The following is a 25,334-nucleotide window of genomic DNA, read 5'->3' on the forward strand; positions in this document are numbered from 1 at the left end:
TATCCCTGTATGCTTTAGAATTTATTTGGCTGCTTTTGTCTTCCGTCACATCATCAATAAACACAAGCGAACCAGTGCTATTGGAAGCTCTGCATGCCCTTAGTTTCATTATTAGTTTCCATATAATGCTGTTCTAGAACTGGGCTGGCTTCTTGAGAAGTTTTTTTGGCAAGGTCTAATCTGGCCTTTCTATTTTTGAGGCTGATCAATGGTTTGGTCCTTGTGGTGAACTCTATATTTGCTCTCATGAAATCTTGGCTATGTACATACCTACATATGAAAGACCTGCAATTCCCAAACCCTTCCTCCAGTTTGGATGTGAATACAATCAATTACAGCTGAGAGTCTGGCCTTTAAGCCCACATTGAGTAGTCAACATTTTTTGGTAAACGGCTAAAATAACAACTTGTGTCACTGTTCAAATATATGTGGATCTAACTTTACATTGGCCTGATTCAGATGTGTGGGGAACTTTGGTTTATGCCTTACTCCATGCCTTACTCTTAGTCATGCCCCTTTAGTCTCAACATACATGGGGACTGTGGTAATGAACAATATCAGTCCTGACTAAACTTCCTTAGCCAATACTTTTTTTTTTTTTTTTACTTTTCTTTGACTGCCTTGTTGGGAATTCTAGTTGCTAACTACAGGGGAATTAATACCCACCTGTTGCTCAGAATTATTTCTGAATCAATTTCTGGTTGAAAAATGACCAGAACAGTATCCCGACCTGTACATTTCGCTTCATTTAGTTGGTGCGCATCTAAATAGGAAATGTATATCTATAAGTAATTAGAACAATTGAGATACTTGCTGAATACAAGGACAAAATCAACATACATTCTCTCATTTGTGTCTCTTAAGACCTCAGATCATAGCTTTCAACAATTAGGGTCTGTCTGTTGCTTGGTAGTGAATTGTTTTATCTTTTTTTTTTTTTACAGAAGGCATGACCACTGTCCTGATGACCTGCAGATGTAAGTGGAAACTGTTCACTCGAACTCTTCATAAATCTGCTGGAGTCTTTGGGTTTTAATGTGGAATGCCTGAAAATTTGTTGTCATCAATTCTGTTCAAAAACCATGATTAATCTACTTGTTGGACTTTTTTTTGTAGCATTTTGTATTTTTTGAACCACAGTACCAAAAACTAATGGTCTTGTGTTTTATCAAACTGTTTTATTACTCAAGGCAGAAATGTCTGATTTAGGGAGGAGAAAATGCTTTCCATGATATCTTCCACATTCCTGAGCAACACACTCACACACAGACACACTCAGACAGAAGGGAGACACAGAGGGAGACACAGAGGGAGGAAAAGCGATGTAGAAATGATCTGAGCTGACAGAATTGCCACAGGCTAACTTATCCAGCATTGAGTCACTCCTTCTCAGCGTCTGGCACAGAGCACAGGTTAAAATGTGTTTTGAAAATACCAACTGAGAGACGAGTTGAGTCTGACTGCCCCTCTCAAGGTAAGTTTAAGATATTTTTCTTCTTCTTAACATACAGAAGAATTCTACTTTAGCTTTACTTAAATCAAATCTGTTGTATTCAAAACAATCTTAAGTGGATTGTGACACAGATGGCACTCTTTAATTACAAATATGTCAATCAGGTTGTGAGTAAATGAGTGTATTATTAACATATGAGATATTATCATATGGTTATGTTACAGCACCCTCAGTGCCTAAACACAGATATTAAAGCCTAATTCATCAGTCAAGATGAGGTAATTGCCCTAAGTAATCAGTATATCTTAAAACCCATTTCAGTTATTAGTATTATATATATGAATATTTCTTAAAACGTGTCACTGAAGCCACAGATCAAATTCATGCTAAGTCTGTCTACTTTGCTGAGTGAGTCCACACATGACACATGAATATTCCTGCCAAAATAAGACAGTTAATAAAACAGTTTCCCCAGATGTTTTGAAGCATGGTATTAATATGTTGTTGATCAGTAATTCCATATTCATTCAGAATTAGCTTGAATAGATCAAGTTAACCCTGACTACTCAACTTACTAATGCCCAGTGGAAACTGGGCAGCTACTTCAAGTTAACTGGGGGATAAAAGTCAGAATTGCTTAAGTAAAACCTCAGTGATGGTAAAGCTGCCTCTTTCACTTCCTCTGCCCATTTGCATTCTGCTGCTTAAGGGAACAAACTACCACACATTCTTGAGACACACTATTTTGTCAGATTTAGGCTAGGGCTATTTTACACTGTTGTTAGCTATATATACCTCTAAGGAGAGGTGGATGGTTTGTCTGCTAATCAGCTGTCGATCTAACACAGATACTAACATATTGTGACAAATACCAGATGTACTGCTACCTCATTTAATACAGGCGTTAAGATAATTTTTTTTTTTTTTTTTCTAATGGTACATTTTGTCCAATATGTTATTCACTTACTTCCAGCTTAGCTAAATTTACCTTGTACTATTATGTTTATTATGTAATTACATTATTATGTAAAGCTCTGTTTTGCTTACCAAGCTGCTACTGTGTACAGTGTGGAACTTTCAGTTTTGTCTCTGAAGCTGAAGCTTGATGCATGGTTGTTGAAGAACTTCTCTTTATTTAAATCCCAAAATAGCCATACTCAGCATTAGATTGAATATGGTCCCATGAGACTGGAGCTATTTCAGGTTTTTCCTGCAGTAGTACTTGGTAGAAGGATCAGATCATTGCCATTTTTTATAGGAGTTTTTGAAGGTTTTGAGAAGACTAACATAAAGTTTACTGTATGCTTTTAAACACCTATTTCCTGCGGGCAGTGTCACCTACAATTCTGAGAGGCTCAGCCCTTTTTAGAAGATTACAAGCTGGGTTTTATTGAGAGCACCTCAAGCTTTGGTCCACAGTACTCTGGTTTCTTGGGGATTTGTTTTTATACTGTATCTCTAGATCCATGTTGCTGTTGTGGCTCCTTAAATCTATTAAAACCCTTTTTCACTGGTCCAGTGTCAGTTAATTTTTAAGATAAGTGTTAAAAACAAGCTTTCCCTTTTCATCTTGTGCTGTTAGAGACATTTGTGCCAATCTGTGGGGCACTGCTGACAATACCCATACTCTCATGCATTGGATTTACGGTTGTAAACTGATGCTGCAGTGCTATAAGCACGGGTGGTGATGGTTGTATGGCTCCACACCCAGACTCCCATTACAGTTTATATCAGTGATTTTCTGGACCACGGTCAATAACAGCTGCATCATAAAAAAGAAAAAACTGGTGCCTTTGTCAAGTTCGTTATTAGTTTGATATTAAGAATTAGGCCACTGACTCCAGTTATTCATTATTTTGTTACTCATTCCACCAATATAGCACAGAGCACAAGACAATGGCATGTAAGGGGGTCAGATCACACTGACACAGTACACATTGTTCTTTCCTGAGCAATGATCATTTATGAAGTAGACTTTTATGTTTTTTGGAGTAAGACAGACCACCATAATCTTCTCTATCCATTCATTCTCTAAACTATACATGCTACATGCTTTGCAAACTTCTGTTGAAATATTTGAAACAAACAGTCTGTGATGGTTCTCAGACATCAAGGTCATGGTAGTCCACAAGGAAGAAAGGCAACTGGACTTGTAGAATTTCCTTCCTTCCCCAGGACAGCTAAATGGTTAATGGTCTTGATCTTATTTTGCGCTTTTCTACCTACTCAAAGGTACAAAAAGCGCTTTTACAGTCAGAGACACACAAGCACACACACATTCACACACTTCGCTTCTCTCAGAGAAGAAAAAAACAAAAATATGAGTAATTAATTGCAACTGAATATATTTAGCATTTGTTGTCTATTTAAGGCCATAGTCCTGTACAAAACATATACAAACATCAGCACATAAAGTGTACTTCAACATCTGATGCTGGGTTTGAAGAACATATTGACCTGGAAGTAGGATGTTTACAGCTCGAGCACAAGTGCAGCTGTGTTTGTGCACAGCATGTAAGCACGGAGCCTCATTAACCAGGAGTACAAAACACTGGCTGGTGAAACAGGTCTGCTGCCAGATTAATTTGCCGTACGGGGGCAGTGGGCTGCTAACACATGTCAATGAAAGAACTGTTTGCCAGAAACCTATTGATTGCTGAGTAAATATCAGATGCAGTAATTGAGCTCTGGGCTTGCTGGATGACGCTATTCATGACATATCTGAGAGATACCACAGTTTAATCAGCGATAGAAACCATTTATTCCACAGCCAGGTTGGTAATTATGCACAGGTCTCACACTGGGAAGCCTAGTGTACAGAAGTCTTGAGTTGCTATGGGCCACATACTGTGTATTGCTAGCAATGAAGTATCACTTCACCTACTCCAATGCATCACCTAATACCTTTAACACTTGAAAAAAACATTAATTCAATATTTTTGTATTACTATCGTTGCTGTTTTGACCCTTTTAGCTCAAGGTTTGTCGATGCAGATTTTAAAGGAAAAATGTGTGGGATTATTGGTCAAATATTGACTGGCCATCTTTAGTGAAAAGACTGAACGAAGATGATGGAATGGTATAAAAAACTAATGTAGTCCAAAAAGAAGTCTGTAAATCAGGCTTATTTATTTATCTTCTTCAGTTTTTTAGAGAGAGGTGTTAGTTAGCTGACCATCTTGTAACATGTGGCTTGTGATTCTGTTCAACTACTGTATTTACATTATTTTGTCCTGTTTCATTCATATTAATGAAGACAAACTAAACAACACGATCTGCCAAGGGCACATACAGTAGAAGTCCTGCTTCAAGCAGCATCCCTTTCTGCTACTGAGGGATTTACATTTAAACCATTCCAGACATGAACTGTTTTTTCAGTTTGACCCAGGTTTTTGCCTTGCTAATGATTATGGTTGAGAGGGTAAAGAGGATTTTGTCACATATCTTTGGTTAATATAAAAATACTTTCTCTGCAACTTAAAAGTACAACATTGAAGAGCCTTTTTACTGAGTGATGCCACACTGTTTACCCTGGAAGGACGCACCAAACTCATATACTGAAATACTCTATATCCAGTAATATTGTCTATTGTTTACTCCATCTTGCAACATGACTTAAGCACATCCTTCATTTCGGTTCAAAGATGAACAGTGTCATTATTGCCAGGCAGTGTAATTCTATAGATGTAAACAAAGCAGGATTTGTGAAGGCTATTTCCAGGATGCATAGAAAACATATATTTTCCTTCCTATCATGCTGTCAGGGGGTTCCCTGGTCGTATTTTCAATGCATATATGAACCTGGCAGTGAGCCAGCATGTGTTTGAAAAACACTGACTCAGAAAAGGACCATGTTTTGTATATATACACAATGAGAGATTATGGTATTGTGTCTAGGTGTTTTGATATTTAAACACGTGCATCTGAATCTGTTGACACAGCTATGATTGCGACACATAACGATTGAAGCAGAAGAAAATTGGATCGAACAGAGGACAGGCTGTAGTGCCAACATATTTGTGCACATTCCTTTCACAGATAAGGCTGAACACCACAGAACTGGAAGGTTTTTCCATGTGTGAGAGGTGCACTTATAAGTCAACTACAAAAATCTCTACAACAGATCCTGCCACAGAAACTTGAGCCACCCAGGTTAATTTAAAACCAGTTGAGGGTCATAAACTTTAAAAATAAACTTTAAAAACACCACCACCACCACTTAGACTTTCTGTTAAACTTTGTTAAATGTCCATCATTCAGAGAGAAAGTTGAGTTTTGTTGCTAATAAAGTTTCTGTGCTTTTACAGTAACTCATGTGATGATTTAGATGTCTAAGAGACAACAATACAAGCCTCACAAACACAAAACATTTCTTCACAAGGTGGTCAAATGCAATGAGAGAAACACTCAAAGGGGCTTGCTTGATTGCACTAGGCCTGGTCACTGAAGTTGGATCAAATCACAACAGAATTAGTCAGTGATAAGATAGCACAAAAACTTGGTTCAGGTCAGACAACAACCCTACGTTGCAACGGAATAACTGGTAACTGTGTTGTTCTTATCTGAGGTTAGGTGACAACAAAAATAAACTGGTGAGACCTGCATGCATATTTAATATTTAATTATTAACCATGTGAACCGAAACTCAGCTGAATTCAGCTAACCTGGTTTGAAAGTAACTTTTTCAGATAGCATACCACTACATTATATGTATGGCCAGTATTTGGAGCTCTGAAGTATTTTGACCTGGCTCACGGACTAGACGTGGATTTGCTCCTATACGCTTCAGACAAACAGCGCAGAAACAGCGCTTCAGTGTTATTTCCAGGTGATATTACTACAGCTTCACTTTGCAATACCACCCTTTTTTGTGAAGAATTCTACTAAGTCAATATTATTGATGTTCATCTAATCTGCTGTCAATTTCCAGGACCAGCTGTCCATTGTGGACAAGGTCAGATAGCCAAGGAGTGTTCCTGGTTTCCTCAAAGAGCTTCTTTTGTTTACGCTCTGTGAGAAATATTTACGAGATGAAGAAGTAAGCTGATGACAGTGTGACATACAATCTCTTATGCGCCAATTTGTATTTATCTTAAGAAAAAGCATAAAAAAAATAATTATTACGGAACATAACATGCTTTGAAACAATAATACGATGATTTTCACCATATATAGCGGGTAAAATAAGTATTGAACACATCACAATTTTCATAGTAAACACATTTCTAAAGGTGCTATTGACATGAAATTTTCACCAGGTGTTGGTAACAACCCAAGTAATCCATATATAGAAAGAAACCAAAACAAATAAGTTCAGAAATTAAGTTGCTTGTAAATGAGAAATTACTATGAAACATTGTGATGTGTGCAACTACAGGGAATTTAAATCCATATTATTTTATCTTGATAAGATTAGGATTAATCAACTAGTTGCAGCAGAGATTATTGACCATTTTGTCTGAAATCCCAAACTAACTAACTTTCACAGATTAAGAGACTAGTCCAGTTTAATGACCTATAATAACCTAATATAAATAGGGGAACAATGTTTTTCTGCACTATCCATATCCGTACAGAAATATTTATTCAAGTCATACCCCCCTCCGGAATAGATAAGACTGATGCTGTTTGTTTAACGGATGTTATAAAGCTTCCTGCACGTGAGAGTCAAAACTGTGTCAATCCTTGAAGAGAGGGGAGCTGCAGTTAGTCTGCCTTTACAGCCTCAAGAGGGAGACTTGCCTTAAGAGGGTAAGTGTAGTGCAGGGTTGATGCACACTGAGCAACTAATGAAAATGTGTGCCTTAAATGAACAAGTGTCTTTTTTGGAGCTTAATATTGTGAAATTAATGACATCGATGTGTCTGGTGACATTGAAAAGGTACAGATACAGATTAGATTCTTTCTTCTGTCATGACATTCCTTTGTCATGACATTTTATACCTCTTTATACCTCTTTCAGATTCTTTTGTCTAACTTAAGTTTATGTTTTCAGGAAAAAGGTGTATTTCTGAGAAGTTACAGCTTTGTGTCACAATTTGTTTTTGTGCAGTGCAGATGATGCAATTTTAAAAGTAACATCCTCTTCCGTCGTGTGTGTGTAATGCGCAATGTACTGGTATCTAGTGTCATAAAATGTACAGTATTTTAATATGTATTGGAGAAAAAGGGGAAAAAGTATTTGTATTTGAATAAAATTCAAAATAGTTGTAATTTTTTTTTTCAGTTACACTTCTAATTTAGGGTATCCAAGTGTAAAAATAAGTATTCTTAAAGTGGCCATTATAATTATGGATGTATATTCAATATTGGCTGATGTTTTGCTTTAAATGCAGCTAATCTAGGTGCTTTAGAGTGATTTGAAGGAGCAGAACATGACTGTGAAGATGGTTTGGTGCTTGTGGGTGACAATAGTAGTGACTGTGACTCAGTAGGTAGAGCGGTTAGCGGTTCGATCCTTGCAATGTGCCACATGCCAAAGTGTCCTTGAGCAAAACACTGAACCTCCAGTTGCTCCCATTGTGTGGCACTGGTGTGTGAATGTGTGTGTGCTTGTGTGAGTGAATGGGAAGATGTGTCAGTGACTGTAAAGTGCCATTTGCCATGACCAGCAGACGATAGTCTCATAGTCACAGTTGAGCTAACAGACGAATGCTAACATGAGAAAACCTGACTGCAGACATCTCAATACTAATGTAACATGACGGAATAAACTCCTGGTCAAACTCTGCTTCCCGAAAGTTACATGGTGCCTCTGCAACCCAGTTAAGAAAAAAAAAGATCTGTTCAACAAAACTAGTGATACAGTTAATTCCTGTTTCGTCCAGTCAGAGCCTCCTCTGTTACGGAGTCGAGACTTTTCACCCTGACTCCTGAATGTCACTCAATCCAGAAGGTGCACTAATATTCACTGCAGTAACATGAGTAAAAGCTCCAAAAAAGCGTTGAATAAGATCAGCTGGACTTGTAGAATAGGAAAACTCTTTCACAGTTTTGGATTACCATGACCTGGATGACTGAGAACCTTCACACAGAGTTTTCCTATTTAAACCTCAATTTCCCACTAGTTTATCAGAACAGAAGAAGCTACTCGGATGAGTGCAAAACGTCTTCAAGAAATTCTACAAGTCCAGCTGACCTTATTCAACGCTTTTTTGGATTACCATAACCTGGATGACTGAGAACCTTCACAGACATGAGGAAAAGCATTTTGATAGGATGTTGGTCTTGTTTTACATGTAATTTTAAAAGTATTTGTTCAAAATAGGTATTTGTAAAAAAAAAAAACAACAAAAAAAAAAACACGTTATTTGTGCCTTTCAGAGTATTATAATTCATACATGCACTTCAAAGGTGAATGTTCAAAGGTAATGTTTCCCACTCTTGTTTCTTTTCAGATCTCTCACAATGATTTGGAGATTGATTCATTTCAGTGCTCTCCTGTTTGGAGCTCTCACATCCCCGACTACACCTTCACCCGCCACCACTAACACTGATGAAGGACCCTGTCAAATTCACAAGTCTGGCCGGTTGGCAGACTGTCTGGGAAGACAGTTCAGCAGTGTTCCATGGAGACAACTGCCATCCACACTGGAAGAAATTGATCTCTCTTACAATAAGCTTGAAGCTGTCCAATCAGATGACTTCCTTCATCTACCTCGACTTCGCATCCTTCTTCTGAGATACAATAACATTTCACACATTGATAACGATGCATTTAAAAACAACAAGCTACTGGAGCATCTTGACATCTTCAATAACTCCCTGCAGGATATTCCTGCCACAGCTCTGACACCTCTCTTGAATCTAAAAATTCTCTACATGTCCAATAACCTTTATAGGCACGCCACTTTGGCTGATAGCTTCTCCAGTTTTACCCAACTGCGGGTTCTATCAATGGGCGGACCTTTGGTGATGGGTCTGAAGAAAGCAGATTTTCAACCCCTGAAAAATATCAGGTTACAAGTTTTTGCTATCAAGTGTTCCTCTAATCTAAGTTACTATGAGCCTGGAAGTCTAAAAGTTATTCAGACAAGTCAGATGGGCTTTGATATGGCCATAGATCAACGGCCAAATGCTCTCTTCCACATTCTACATGACCTAGCCAACAAGACTTTTACAGACATTCAGTTCCGCAACCTCTTTGAATTCATGTACTTCATGGGTGAGGTTGATATTTTCCAAGGTTTAAAATACATCACAGCAAATCAGCTCATCTTTCACAGAGGTAAATTCAATGAGAATCTACTGAGGATGGCTTTAATGAACTTACAAGTGGCCCCAATCAAAAAGTTGAGACTCCAGTATATTGACTTTGCCCGTTCACCAACATTTGTTGATAGCGGAGCAGGTTCCAGCATCACAGACTTGGCATTGGATAACCTGGACCTTTGGTGAGTATCATTTCATTTACAAGTGTAAAATAAGCAATTAGTGTGAAATGGGGCACTTTTTTGTAGTAAAGTTGTTTTACAATGCCAATTACAGTATTAATCATTGCTGTTGCATATTATAAATTAACGTTTTTGTAAGTATTTAGTCTCCTGGAATGAAGAGTGATTTGGTGGTAACAGAATTCAATGTTGGCATAGGAAATGACATTCAATTCAATTCAGTTTTGGCATGTGGTTAGAAATAATTAGTCGGTTTATAAAGACAAGAAGCACTATAATCACTACATGCTGGCATGCTGACCATATTGTATAGTGTAAAAGTCTTTATATGGCACTCAATAAAATACATGGAAATTCTAAATCTCAACCCTTGAGTGTTATTGTAGGGCATTTTTTTGTGACATTTTTCAAAATGTTTCACTTTCATTAGAGCTGGGACTTTAACGCGTTAATTAAGATTAATTATCTACACAAAAAATAACGAGTTAAAAAAAAATTAACGCATTTTAATCGCACTTATTTTTGTGCCGCGGAACGTTTCTCACTCGACGAGTTTCAGGCGAACCGCACAAAAATAGCCGCCGACACTGACCACTGCCTGAGGAGTTTCAGTGTAGCCCGAACACAACTCAAACCAACCAAGCCTTGATAAACACTCCCGTATTCTAGCCGCTCGCTACCGGAGCTTCATTTAAAAAAGAAAAAAGAAAAAAAAACAGCGCTCGTTGCAGTGGCGGAGTTTCCTCTGCTGCAGCTGAACAGCTGACATGTGGTCAGACATAGGTACAGACCTGTCACTGTCACAGAGCTCTCTGTCTTCAGACTGTCCTGGCCTGTCCAAGAACATCACACAGGGACAACATGGAGCTGCCTGTGTGATTGGTTACTGAATTTTATTAATGTTTACATCAAGCTGAGTTCAAAATCAGTTTATGCTACTGTGATATGCATCCCTAGTCTGTTGGTCTTGGTTAAGTACCACCTTGGAAAAAAAGTAAACAATGTTTTGTTGCTTAAACTTATGTATTTAATCATTACTCAATGGTAGATACCAAAATCCATGTGAAAAAAAAATGCTTCTCACTGTTCTCAGGTCAAATATTTATATATGATTAAAAATGTGACTAATTTTGATTAATTAATTACAAAGCCTCTAATTAATTAGGGTCAGTTAAGTTACCATATATGGTTCCTTGGCCTTAAGTTCTAAAAAAATATAAACAATGTATTTAAACCATTTGAACGGAAGTGATGAATTATTTACTTGTCAACATACACTATATTGCAGAAAGTATTCTCTCAATCAGTGACATCCCTTTCTTAACCCATAGGGTTTAATATGACATTGGCCCACCCTTTGCTGCTTTAACAGCTTTAACTCAACTGGGAAGGCTTTCCACATGTGTTTATGGGAATTTTTGACCATACTTCCAGAAGCCTTATTTGTGAGGTCAGAAACGGATGTTGGATAAGAAGGCCTGGCTTTCAGTCTTCATCTAATTCATCCTAAAGGTGTTCAGGAATGTGTACAGGCCAGTCAATATCTTCAACACCAAATACACTAATCCATGTCTTTATGGCAAATGCCAAACCCAGATTCATCCATACACACATTTGTCCGTTGCCAGATGAAGGATTGTGGTTGGTCACTCCAGAGAATGATGCTTCACTGCTCTAGTCCAGTGGCAGCGTGTCACTGGCTCAATGCTTTGCATTGCACGTGATGATGTGTGGCTTGGATGCAGCTGCTCAGCCTTGGAAACCCATTCCATGGAGCTCTCTATGCACTGTTCTTGAGCTAATCTGAAGGTCACATATGAAGTTTGACTGACTCTGCAGAAAGTTGGTGACCTCTGTGCACTATGCGCCTCAGCATCCCATGACCCCACTTTGTTATTATCTGTGGGCTGTCACTTCATAACTGCATTGCTGTCATTCCTAATCACTTCTATTATAACACTATCATACCACTGACAGTAAGCTTTGGAATATTTAGTAGACTGGATTTGTTACACGGGTGGCATCCTATGCTGAGAGCGACCCATTCTTCCACAAATGTTGATAGAAGCAGTCCGAATGCCTAGCTCCTTGATTTTATACACCTGTGGCCATGGAAGTGATTGGAGAACCTGAATTTAATTATTTGGATGGGTGAGCAAATACGTTTGGCAATACACATACATATGTACATATTATCACATTCGACAACATTGAGCTACTTCTTTGTGGTAGCTAATAAAGCAATTATGCTATGGCGGCCAACAAGAGCCAAATGGACAGCAATAACCCAACACATCTCAGTTCAAGAAAACAGCTTCAAATACAGAAACGATGCAAAATCCCAAACTCTAAATGAGGTACAAAAAGAGGAACGTGGTGCAAATGAAAAATGTGCTGCAAAAAACAAAGACTGATGCATCATCATGAAACGCGCTGCAAATTGAGAAACGATGCAAACCATGAAATGATCTGCAAACCATGAACATTTCGCTGTATTTTCACGCACATTGGTTCAGTGGGAGTTCAGTGGGTGGTTTTAGTGGGAATTTTGATATCAATCCAAGTAAATACTACGCTAATATCGCCGATACAGATACCGATACTTTTCTTGAAACGTAATTTTGATCAGGTGTAATTTTGCCCTTAATTAGTTGATTATGATTATGATAAAATACAGGACAAATATTTAGGCAAATAAACCATTTTTCTTAACTAATTACAGTATAAAACAACTTAACAGTACAAAATTTAAATAATTCACCTTTTATGACATACAATTGTTTTAACCGTCAGCTGAGAGCGTGTGTGCAGCCCAGCACGAAAGGTAAAATAGAGGACAGGCTGATATTGTGTGTATCTGAATTACTTGAATTTACCAGTATTCATGAGCGCCTTGTTCTAACCTTTTTTAGCCCTTCAGAACCCAGCGGATCTTCAGCGATCTGTTGAAGTACGTGGTTTTTTAAATAATGTAACTCACAATGGTTTGCATCATTAACCAGCCCAGTCTTCATGGTCTTGAGTGCTGTGTATCAGACCTGTGGAGCTCCATAAATTGCATCTGCCCCAGTCTTCATGGCCTCCTCTAGTTGTCCACTGCTACCTAGATGAACAATTCACCAAACTGCCCATGATTCCTGTTATACTCAAACTGTCACAGATCATCAGCTATGTGTTATATTACTAGACCCTACATGTTTCCTTCCGCTTGATGTATGTATCTATGAGATAAGTTTGTTTATCTTGTTTCTCCTGCTCTTCTTTTCTTTCTATCTTCTCTGTCTCTACCCAGCTAGCCTTCGGCAGATGAGTCCCTCCATATGAGCTGGGTTCTGCTCAAGGTTTCTTTCTGTTAAAAGGGAGTTTTTCAGGCTTGCTCTGGAGGTTGCAGGCTGGTTTTGTGAAGCGTCTTGAGACGATTTGTATTGTTATGGCGCTATATAAATAAAACTGAATTGAATTGAATTGAATTATTGACAAAATTGCATAAGATACAAAAATATAAAATATAACAATGTCAACAACACAACAACAATGGAAAATGAAGTCAGTAATAGTAGTTAGTTGAGCAAATAAGTAAACAAAAGCAACAATGTAATAACAAATATTAAAAACTGCACAGAGAGGGAAATATTGGCTCATTCATTTTCCACCACAGAAGTGAGTCTGTTTCCTGACGCATTTTAATAACGGCATCAGTTCCACCTGTTTCCAGCTAGTTTGCAGACCGTCTCATGGTTTGCATCATTTCTCTATCTGCAGCGCATTTTATTATGATGCATGTTGTTTTTTGCAGCACGATTTTTCGTTTGCACCATGTTCCTCTTTTTTATACCTCATTTAGAGTTTGTGATTTTGCATCATTTCCGTACATTCAAAGCTTTTTTCTCGAACTGAGACATTCTTGTTTCATTGCCTTCCACTAGGCCCTTGTCGGCCACCGTAAACCTCACTGAGAGGCACCAGGATACAATTTGAAATGTGTGCGGTAGTTACCAAATATGGTTCCTTGATCTGTAAAGCGTTGAAAAGATTGTTGAGGAACGTAGTGTATTAGCATTTCATTTGCATACATGTGACACTAAAGATCTCCATTTTTTGTAGGTATATCAGCAATCCAGATGTGCTGCGATTTGACTGGCGTTTCACCTGGTTCAACAAAATTAAGCACTTGTCTATACAATATGTCTATTTTAACTCCGTACCTTGTGATGCCTGGGTGGAGATGGAAGGTGTGGAGCTTCTGCATGTGGGCAATAATCGACTAAACAATGAGTTTATCTTCAACCAACGATGTGATTACAAAGGCACCATGCAAAACCTTCACACTTTCAACATAAGCACCAATGAGTTAACAAGCTTAAAAGACTTGTCCAGTCTAACAAGGGAGTTCCAGAAGCTGCGCGTGTTGGATTTCAGCTACAATAAACTGGGATCAGCTAAAGAAAGCAGAGACTGCGTTTGGCAGCAAAATATCATTCGTCTTATCGCTCACCACAATCAGTTTGAAAGTGAAGCCCTCAATTGTCTCCCTACTACAGTGGACTACTTGGATCTGTCTTACTGTGGCCTGGACCAACTGGACATGACGTACTTCAAGAAAGCCACCAACCTCAAATATCTCCTACTGAGTGGGAATAAAATTAAGTTCATCCCTTCTAAGTGGGAAAGCCCATCGCTGCAGTCCTTAGCTTTGGATGGGAATTCTTTTGGCCTCATAAGTAAAGAATCCTTTCAAGACATGCCTCGATTGTCTCAACTCAGGGCAGGAAACAATCCTTACCATTGCACTTGTGAGCTTCATGCTTTTGTCCAGGACACAATGTCAAAAGGAAAGGTCAATCTTACAGACTGGCCTTTGAACTACAAGTGTTACCACCCAGAGGCCTTGCTCAACACAGTGATATCAAAATACCTTCCAGGTCAAGTAGCGTGTGACATCAGGCTAGTTATCATCATCTGTGTTGCAACCACTGCAGTGGTGATCTTAATATTAATGCTGATTTGCTATATTTTTGACCTCCCATGGTACACCAAGGCCACATATCAGATCATAAGGGCCAAATACAGAGCTCACAAGGAAAAAGCAGCAGGAGAGATAGAGACTTTCACCTATCATGCCTTCATATCCTATAGCCACTCAGATGCTGACTGGGTGAGGGACCAACTCTTGCCCTGTTTGGAGGACAACCGGAATCCCTATCGTCTGTGTATTCACGAGAGGGATTTCATGCCCGGAAGGTGGATCATCGATAACATCATAGAGAACATTGAAAGCAGTCGAAAGGTACCGAAATTATGTTTTGTAGTTGAAGCATTAGTTATAGATACAGTTACACTATCTAAATACACATAACAGTACTTTTTATCAAATAAGTTTTGTGGAAAACTGTGCAAAACCTAGGAGGTAGTTTTTTTTTTTGAACACCTTTTTTTTTTCAGTCAGCTGATGTGTCAAGTGACTGGCTACAGAAACATGACCAACTAAACCAGCTGATCAGTATTAATGCGATCACTTGTTTTATTATTTTTTATTAACTGATATTGCTTTGCAAATATCCATTTTCACTATGAGAATAAACAATTTTTTGGTTAATACTTTTAAGTTATATTGACAATGATTCCATAAGTGTTCCACCCAAAGGTGTGAATTCTCTTTAGAGGCACAATATCCTATCATTAACACAATAGTTTACATTAGCACCAGTAGAATTTCATTGACTAATATCTATGCTTTTAAATAGGTTTTCAACAGCTTCTCTAAGTAGCATTACCCCTGCTCATCTTTTTCTCGAATAAATATTTATATTACACTGGTACTAAAACATTTAATGTCTTTTCTTTTCTGTCATCTTTCTTAGGTAATATTTGTCCTCTCCCGGCACTTTGTTAACAGCGAGTGGTGCAACTATGAGCTGTACTTTGCTCAGCAAAGAGCAATGGGTAAGACCTTCAGTGATGTCATTCTAGTGGTGAAGGAGCCCATTGATCCAAACTCTTTACCCAGCAAGTACTGCAAGCTTAAGAAGATGCTAAGTACCAAGACGTACCTGGAGTGGCCACAGCAGGTTAACCAGCAAGCATTTTTCTGGTCGCAGCTGAGGAGTGTTCTAGGCAAGCCAACAATAATCCAGGAGGGACGGCAAAGTGTTAAGAGCAGAACCTCATCAGTGGGTGGAGTTTCTTTGATAGAAAATGGGATACCAGATTTAAATAAACCCAATGTGAACAATGAAACCGAGGCCAAAAATGATATTATTGGGAATGATGATGATCTGCTCAATCAAAGACAAATACCTGTGGTGGTATCTTGACCAAAAGACCAAAAACAACAGTACATTCCTCCAGTGTTGTCTCAGTGAAGGTCTGTCTTACAGTAACTTAAAATTTTTGCAGGAGTGTTTTGCCAACCTCAGAGCAAAAACCAACATCTCATTATGATGAAAGGGAACAACACAATCCCTCCCTACCCATGGCATTTTGTTATGGTATCCTCAAGGGCTGAGCTGATGCCCTCTGCTCCACTTTCTCCCTGAGTGTTTCAGGCCGGGTGCCCAACTGACAGGCGCTGAAAGGCTGGCTCAAATGAGATCTCCCATGTCGCACTCTGGATAACAAGCAAGGTCCCTAAAAGATGTGATGACAGGTGCTACTGTGGAAGGACAACACTCTGTTATTCTCTTGGTCCTCAGATAGGATCATGAATGTTCCATGACCGAGTCAAAGGCCACACTGGCTATATAGGAGCAAAGCAAGGGTTAACAAATGTTAGATTGCTCCAGCAATTTGTTTTTGTATGTGCCCTTAACAAGCTTACATGGCCAGGCAGTCACCAAGTTGACTGCAGCCAAATCTTTAATTATCTGTGACTGTGATGCTTATACTTATAAGTCAGTGCTTACAATAGGCCAATAACAGAATTTCCTATGTTTTTCTTATTTTCTTTTTTCCATAAACCCCTTTTGACATGAGCACATAACCCATCTCACAAGTTTGTGAAAAATTATACATGGGATTTGCATGGAGACATATGTGACCACTAGGGGGCAGGAAACACGCCACACTGCACTGACTAGATGGGTTTACATGGAGACTATTTTCAGTGAATCAGAATGAAGTCAGGCTCCATTCTGTCTGAGAATACTCTGTATTTATGTAAATGCGCAGTGACGTTCGAGTGACATTTTCTCAACTGGTCTATGGCACCTTCAATCAATGAAATCTTCAATCAGAATGCATTTACATGACTTTCAATTGGTTTTGGAAAAATAATATTCTACCTATATGAAACCAAATGGAATTTCATTCCATTTGGGCCTGTTTATTCCGATTGAGGTATTTATATGGAGCATTTTCATTTGATCTGGGTTTCTAAACTGATTTTAACTGTAATATTTGGCTCCATGTAAATCCTTCTTCTAGTTCTTTATCTTGTAAACAGTACATAAAAAGAAATGTTTAAAACTTGAAAATCACTGCTAGATGTGAAGACCTGTTCCCTCTGATTTGTGTTTGAAATGTGTTTTTTTGTGTGTGTAAAAAGTATTTACATTCATGATTAATATTGCCACTGAATATGTCAACTGTAATATGTAACAAATGTTTTTTTTCCTTCATATAAGGCAAACAATAATTCATCATTCTTACTACAGTATCGTTGTGTACTTGAATGAAACTGCTTTAGTCACAATTGATCAAAAACGTCTTCACTGTCAACAACTCATTGGATGATTGAGTTTCTCACATGAAAGGTTCTTTTTAAAACAAATAAATAAAAATAAATGTGTCTGGTCTGAGATGATTTAATTTTGCCTAAATATTAAATTTTACATTGTTTCAATGTAATCCCACAAAAATATGTATTTTAATCAAAATGGTTTGATCCTATTAATGGGATTTTCATTATGAACATAACATGTTTTGCAGTGAACACACAAAACACTGAAGAGTGTGTGGAACATAAATAATCTCACCTGCCACAAGACTTTCTTGCAGCACTGTTGGATATCAAATGTACATTTGCTGTCAGTTAAATGTTTAACTGAAACATGCAAATATCCGTCAAGCCTTCACATTACAGCCTACCTGAAGATATGAATGCAAATCAACTGACTAACCTGTACTTGACCTGTATTGCTATTCAAGTTGCACCATCATCCCAGCATAATCACTCATACTTGCAAATGATACCACTGGAAAGCATTAGTCACACTACTGAAATGAACACATGCAATACACAGGGATAAGCAGATATGGGAGAGAAAAGAAAGAAGTGTTTCATCCAGTTTACTGGATCATTTGTTTATTTATTTGAATCTTATATTTTAGGCCAAGTATTTAAGTTCTGAGACAACAAGGACACAGGCAACAGATAAAGGGGAATTTAAAAAAATAAGTAATCGCACAGATGTGTTTATATTTTTTTTCTTTATTTGAAAATATAATATTTTGATTATTTATGCAGACGCACACGTTAAAACAAATCACAAAAAAACGACTAATAGTGCAATTATAATTGTCGGTAGTTGTTATGATGTGAGCTTTGATTTGACATGATCCCAGTTGTGTTTCTGCAAACCAACCCTGAGGCATAACTTTATAAGGTGATAAAATGTAAAGGGAGGCTCACTGACACCTACGTAGTTCTTCTAACAGCAAGGTGGTGCCCTTACATGGCCTAGAGGTTCACCTGGGCAGCAGGGAGGGAGGAGTCTATCTGATCCAGATTTATTTGCACACAGGTGAGAGGAGCCCATAACTAACGAGCTGAGAGCTGAACTGAAGTCACTTCCAACAGCAACTGTCAGAGCAGTGTCCAGGTGAGTCCCTACTTTCTTCCCTCACATTATTTCCTTATTTTCATGTGCACTGGTGGCTACAGTCTGTTTCTAAAAACTGCCTTAGTCCCTGCCACTGTTAATTAACACCAGCTTTGCATTTGACATTCAAAGTCTTTTAATTAGCTCCCCGATCGCTCTGGGAGTAAATGATTAACTGCAATCATCAGGAATAATTAGGGGAATATGTCTGGGAAGTAATGCACCATATCGCGCTCCAAGGCTGTAGCTATTCACACTTTCTCTCACACACAGGTAGCTGTGCATTATTGATGTGCTTCCTATAGGCTAAAAAGAATTGTCAAACTATCTAAAGGATGAAATACGAGCGACCTTTCCACAGTTAATTCTCTGCTTCAGTGCATCAGGTCATTTATATAATGTAATGGAGGCCACCATCTAAATCTATTTTATGTGTGAGCTGCACCGCAGGGGGTCAGTCCTTTGTCCTCCAGTAGTTCATGGAGGTGGGAGGTGAAATGACTCAGGTCCTGGTATCTGCTTCTCGGGTGTCTGATGTTGAAGGGCAGGTGTAAGTTTAGACTATTAAAGTGTTTTAACCCATCATTCTTGACAGTGTTCCATGTGCATTCTGTCTGGCCTCAAGACCAGTTTTGGAACAGACATCAGGACTCAACAAAGTTTGGTTTCATTTATTTGTGGCGCACACACAAAGTAGCCTAAGAAATGTGAGCATGCCAGCTTTTTATGTCACTGAGTATCAAATACACTATAATACTATCTATCCAAATTTAAGCCCAAATAGATCAGGAAGCATGTAGTATATTCTTTTTCAATAGCTTAATCTTGTTGGTCACAGTCCTGTCCTGCAGTCCTGAAAGAATGTTTAACTCGACAGTAGTTTAGTCAGCAAAATACTTATGCCGAGAGGATGGTTCTTGACTATGGGTGCACTAACAAGGCAGACTACGCAAGCAATGGTTTGGAGCTTGTGGGGAAAAAGAAATTAGAGCAACCACCTTTTTAGCATGTTTTACAATAACGGCCATAACCAATGAGAGAGATTAACGTTGTGTGCAGCTACTGATAGTTGCTCAGGACACGCGCAAAGCTAAAGTACTATTGTCTTCACTTTTTCCAGTTTTGGTTTTACTTGAACCTTCAGTTTCATTCAATCCAATCTCCTTCTGGAAATATTTAATCTATATAACATTTTCTATGAAGTCCTTATCTTCATACACCCCTCATGACTTAAACTTGTCAGTAGTAGAATTAAAATAAAAGTGTCCATCTTAATTTATCCTTTCATGCCTTATGTGCAGGACTTCAAAATGAGTGCCAATCTGCAAGGAGCTATGGAGGACCTCATCAAAGTCTTCTACCGTTACTCTGGAAAAGAAGGGGACAAGTACAAGCTTAACAAACAGGAGCTGAAGAATTTGTTAAAGGATGAACTCTCAGATTTCCTGTCGGTGAGTACCTAGTGACTGACCAAATTAAAATTTCTCAGGTTTCACATAAAGAAAACTAAATTCTTTACAAAATACTAAAAACGCAATGTAATCCAACATTAGACGCAACAGACTAATTATCAAAATAACTTTACATTAAAAAAAAGTTGTGGTTGTCAGGTGGGCGGCACAGTGGTGGTGGTTAGCACTGATAGCTCACAGCAAGAGTGTTCTATGTTTGAATCCATCGATCGACTGGGGTCTTTCTGGATGAAGTTTGCATGTTCTCCCTGTGTCTGCATGGGTTTCTTTTCACCATCCAAAGACATGCATACTTGTTCATTAGTGATTTTAAAGTGGCCATAGGTGTGAGTGTGACACAGCATGACTGTTGTCCCTCCAGTCCAGTCTATTGTTTATATGGACTCCCAGGTACTTGTAGCGGTCTACTGCTTCCACCTACAGGCCCTGGATGGTGATGGACTCCACTGGTGTCCTCTTCCTCCTGAAGTCAATGAACGACTCCTTGGTTTTGTCCACATTCAGGAGTAGGTGAATTGCCTGGGACCACTCCACAAAGTCTGTGATCTGTGTCCTATACTCCATCTGTCCATCTCTAACACACCCTACCACTGCAGAGTCATCAGAGGACTTCTGCAGGTGGAAATCCGAGGTGAAAGAATTCAACAGAAAAGGACATAGGACATAGGACAGTCCCCTGTGATACCCCCACAACAGTATCTGACAGGGAGTCCCCCAGTCGCACAAACTGAGGCCTGTCAAACAAGTAATCAACAATCGAGGAGATAGTGGAGGATATCCATCCTGAGCAGCTTCTCACGCATCAGAAAGGGCTGAAAAATGTTAAAAGCACTGGAGAAATCAAAGAATCCTCACAGTGCCCTCCCCACCATCCAGGTGAGAGTGAGCTCACTGCAGCAGGTAGATGAAAGGCATCATCCATACCAACTAATTCTGCCACAGGTACCCATGAAGTGCTCCATTCATTACCCTGATGGTATCACTCAAAGTCAGCATATTATGTGTACTGTGAGTAGGCAATTTAGTTCATTCTTTAATTTTCTCCAACAAAGACCACACCTCAGTTGTTGCCAGTAGGTCTATTGGACTATTGGATGGTAAGGTTGAAGCAGTCTTTGGATGTGAAAGTAGCAAGACGTGGAAGGGGGCACATTTAATTTCTCTGGCTCCTAGTCTCTAATTCTTGTAATGAAAGGGATGTGGGTGCGGTCTGTGAACTGAGGAAAAACAAAAGAGGGATCGGACACACCTTTTTAATACGTAAGCATGGGAAATGGAATGACATGAGAATTGATCTTGTCCCTGAACCTAAGTAATGACTTCATTATTTGACACTTGAGAATTAAAATCTTCTTGTATAAGTAGTTTCATTAAGTTTAAATGTCTTGCTGCTTCCCATTAAATTTTCCTGTTTTTCTTTTAGGGTCCCAATGAGTCTACTGTGGTCGAGAAAATTATGAATGACTTGGATGAAAACAAGGACGGTCAGGTGGACTTCCAAGAGTTTGTTGTCCTGGTGGCTGCACTGACTGTTGCCTGCAATGAATTCTTTGTGGACTTTGAAAAGAATAATGACAGGGGGGACTCTGGAAGTAATAAAGAATGAAAGTCTGTCATTTGACGTTCAATTACAACTCCATAATCTAAATAGTAAAAGAGGATTTGGGCTATGTACGCAAACATTTAAATCCCTCATTAATAACTACAGTTTGTAATGTTGGAAAAAAAAAAAAGATATATCATGTTTATTCTTTTGTCCTCAGATGTCCTCCACCTTAATAAAGATGTAATGTCCCCACAAGAATGCTTCCAGTGTTTGAGGTGAAACATTTTCTAATGTTTAGACCAGGCATGTCAAACATACGGCCCGCGGGCCGGACCCGGCCCGTTGGGTCATTTAATCCGGCCCGGCATAAATTTCTGAGTATGTCAAAAAAAGAAGCGAGTCTCTAGCTAATTTCTATTAGTTGTGATTTTTTTAAATAAATACAAACCAAATGCTCCCTCCGGCCGCTAGAGGGCAGTAAATGTGTAAAAGCGCTCACGTCAAGCATGCGGCACTGACACGAGTTAGTCACAGGAAATAAACATTCGCAACGTGATGTGTCCAAGTAAAAATAAACCGGCAATCTTGCTTCACCAATCACCACTACTAAACAAGTTATCGGTCAGCACACCCTTCCCAAAATGGCACTGTCAAAAAAAAAGAAGAGTGGACACGGAGTGCAGAGTTTTCCAGGAGAAATGGACCGAGAAGTATTTATTCACAGAAGTGAATGCAAAACCAGTGTGCTTGGTATGTAATCAGCAAGTTGCAGTGTTCAAAGAGTTTAATATTCGGCGCCACTCATCATAAAGACAAATATGTCATATTAAAGACAATTAATATTGTGCAGTATATTCTCAACTTCAGTAGGCCCAGCATAGTAGTTTGATCTGATGTAGTCTAATCCTATTGCCCATGCACTGCTATAACTTTTTTATTTATTTATTTTATTTTATTTTGTATTTCTTTTTTCATTTATTTCAAAGCAGTATGACAATTAAGGCGAAAATATTTTTTTTATAGCTCCCACTTGAGTTTGTTTAGTGTGGTGAGTTGGTTCAGGTGTAAAACTGCATTCACTCAACTGTTAAAATAAACCAGTTGTTAGCACATTCACGGCCAAACATGAAAAATCATTTTTTTCCCATTGTTTTTGAATAAATGTGTTGTGCTTAGAAAAGATCCCTTGTCATCCGTGATTATAATATGTAGGGTAGGCTACAAATGTAGGCTGAATGATAAAGCATAGTACTGAAAAACAAAGCTAAATATTTGGAGTTGACATTCTTTTGCTGATCCGGCCCACTTGAGAACAGAAAGTCTGGATCCGGCCCCAGAGCCAAACTGAGTTTGACATGCCTGGTTTAGACCATGATGCAGAATTTGTAGTGATTTAAATAAATATCATTAAAATGCAGAATACAAGAAGTAGAAGCGCAAGAGCACAGTTGTGCACCATCCAGTGTCTGTAATGGTAGTAAATTATGCCAGTCTGTTGATTCTGATCATTCCTTCCTCTGAACCCAATACTGGGCTCCTCATTCAGAGGCTCATGGATGAAAGCTTTCTTTCATCAGACATGTTATGACTGTTCATGTCAAAGTAAGAAGACTGTAAAGCCACACATAAAATGACATTCAGTGAGTCAATTAGGAAAAATATTTTGATGTAGTTATTCAAATAGTTTGCAGATCACTTGACCCAGATATATCTTAAATTTGACTATGCCTTTTTCACAGTTCCTGTGAAATGGAAATATGGAAGGATTTGTAGAAATCTTTGTTTCACTTTGTCTTCAGTCTTATTTACAGTTACTAAAAGCTTTCTGGATTAATTACCAATTTATTTTCAGAAGTGCTTATCATTTGACAGATTACTTAATGTGCATATAATGCCAACAGTCCAGGGTTGTGTTTGACTAAAGCAAAGGACAGTGTTTTCAGTTATATTTGTCTCAGTGACTCAGAGTGGTTGCAGACTGAATATAGTGGGTTTTTTTTCTTGAGTGAAAGAGAAATGAAGATATTTTAATCAAAAGCATTTACATAGACAGATCATCCGAGGGCCTGCAACCTTCCACACATGGTTACTATCTCTGTCTTCATTTACACAAGCTGGGCCATGAAGCGTGTAAGAAACGCAGCCCTCAGACTGTTCACAATACAGTCTGGAGAAAATCTATACAGGTTCTTGCTGTCACAAAGCTCCATTATGGAAGAACACCATGCCTGACCACTATTTATCAAGATACCCCTCCAAAGTGCATGGTTTAGTGTTATGATGGACAGAGCTGTGTACTTTATCGACAACATGTGCATTTCTACCACAAGGAGGAAGCAGAGAAGGCTGCAAACGCAACTGTCCTTTCAATGAAGTTCTTATGAATTATCCTGAACTAGCAATTTGCAGAACTTGCAAGATATTGAGCTTTGTCAAGTGACCTGATGCATTCTTGAAAATTACAAGCTGTGAGAACATTTGAGAAGGTTTTATAGAACAACACCTGCACTAGAAAAAAGTCCTAAACTTCCCCCACTAATCCTCACTGAAGTTGACAAAAGGAACACAAAGAAAGGGGACATTCTATATTTCTCTTCTTCTGCGGAAAACTTCAGAATACAGTATTTAAGGCGTGCCAGTCACTGTTGCATAGACACCATTTTATCAAGTGTTGCTACATTTCTTTGGTTTCATATTCTATTTTGTTCTGGTTAGTTTTATTAATGCTCAACTGAAAACTACTGTTCAAACATAAATTGAAAGAAGACCGTTACTCTTTCAGGAGTTCGATCAATCTTGGAATTTATACTTCCCTGTAGAATTTCAGAAACACAAACTCTGGTGTCATAGACACTGTTAAATATAAAAAAAGGCAAAACCTAACAGAAAGTCAGTGGGCAGGTAAGGGGCTGCTATATACGCACACAACAGTGCCCTCAAGTGTTGAAATGGCACCTAAAAGCCATCTGACATTCAAGAAAGACCGACGCAATAGTTTGGTTTCTTGAAAGCAGAGCTGCATAAGGTACTCAGACTGTACCTATTACAAGAGAGTAGGTTGTATTTTGACAATGGTGGGGATACAAAAGTTCTCCAAGGCAGCACTCCTGAAAGTTGATGCTTGTTTGCATTTGCAAACATTATTTTGTGTCATGTAGCTGATCAATCAAGCAAATGATCATAGTCAGAAAAAAACAGTAATCAACATTTTTTATTCATATCTGAATATATAAGGAGAATGCAATAATTTAATGTATTCTGCAATGTTATAAAAGCAATGAATGAAGACAAGGAGACAACTTCAAAGAATAGCCTGGGGATATAAATGAGGTAACATTTGAAGCTTTGAACAAGCAGATTAGTGTCCACTTGTTGTTCCTCATGGGGAAATTCTTTCTCTGCATTTGACCCATCTATTCGTCACACAGTGGTGTGTAAAGTTGGAGCAGTGGACTGCAGCCTCAGGTAGACTGCGTCCAGGGAGTAAGCTGCACCTCTGTGAATTTCCAGCCTCTCCTCCTTTACCTCCTCTGGCCTCTCCTCCTCTAGTCTCTCTACTGTTTGTCAAGAATATGTTGATGCATGACATATGAACAGATCATCATGATCATTGACTTTGTTGGTAGAGTTATTGCCTGACCAAAAAAGGCT

At 38.6% G+C, this 25,334-nt stretch overlaps 2 protein-coding genes across 3 annotated transcripts; both read left to right on the top strand.

Annotated features, from left to right (window-relative positions):
- The first annotated feature begins 1,297 nt into the window (after positions 1-1,297).
- On the top strand, positions 1,298-17,642 carry tlr18 (toll-like receptor 18). 2 transcript variants are annotated; one of them, XM_047599821.1, is made up of 4 exons: positions 1,298-1,474; positions 8,851-9,846; positions 13,951-15,133; positions 15,708-17,642. In XM_047599821.1, exons 2-4 carry the CDS (start codon positions 8,861-8,863, stop codon positions 16,158-16,160), a joined length of 2,622 nt encoding a protein of 873 aa, XP_047455777.1. In that variant the 5' UTR covers positions 1,298-1,474; positions 8,851-8,860; the 3' UTR covers positions 16,161-17,642. The 2 variants fall into 2 exon arrangements, with proteins under 2 accessions (XP_047455777.1, XP_047455778.1); XM_047599822.1 differs by lacking the exon at positions 1,298-1,474 and adding an exon at positions 7,133-7,204.
- An 897-nt stretch (positions 17,643-18,539) lies between these two features.
- Positions 18,540-21,938, top strand: s100a1 (S100 calcium binding protein A1). Its single transcript, XM_047599823.1, has 3 exons — positions 18,540-18,665; positions 19,967-20,116; positions 21,561-21,938. Exons 2-3 carry the CDS (start codon positions 19,976-19,978, stop codon positions 21,741-21,743), a joined length of 324 nt encoding a protein of 107 aa, XP_047455779.1. The 5' UTR covers positions 18,540-18,665; positions 19,967-19,975; the 3' UTR covers positions 21,744-21,938.
- The last annotated feature ends 3,396 nt before the right edge of the window (positions 21,939-25,334 follow it).

Source organism: Mugil cephalus, chromosome 11, assembly GCF_022458985.1.
Source record: "Mugil cephalus isolate CIBA_MC_2020 chromosome 11, CIBA_Mcephalus_1.1, whole genome shotgun sequence".
NCBI lineage: Eukaryota > Metazoa > Chordata > Actinopteri > Mugiliformes > Mugilidae > Mugil > Mugil cephalus.

Bases quoted from the DNA above. Each gene is read 5' to 3' on its own strand.
- tlr18 (XM_047599821.1), top strand. From the start codon at position 8,861: ATGATTTGGAGATTGATTCATTTCAGTGCTCTCCTGTTTGGAGCTCTC. The intron at 9,847-13,950 runs GTGAGTATCATT...CATTTTTTGTAG, and splicing joins TTGGATAACCTGGACCTTTG to GTATATCAGCAATCCAGATG. The intron at 15,134-15,707 runs GTACCGAAATTA...CATCTTTCTTAG, and splicing joins ACATTGAAAGCAGTCGAAAG to GTAATATTTGTCCTCTCCCG.
- s100a1 (XM_047599823.1), top strand. From the start codon at position 19,976: ATGAGTGCCAATCTGCAAGGAGCTATGGAGGACCTCATCAAAGTCTTC. The intron at 20,117-21,560 runs GTGAGTACCTAG...TTTTTCTTTTAG, and splicing joins AACTCTCAGATTTCCTGTCG to GGTCCCAATGAGTCTACTGT.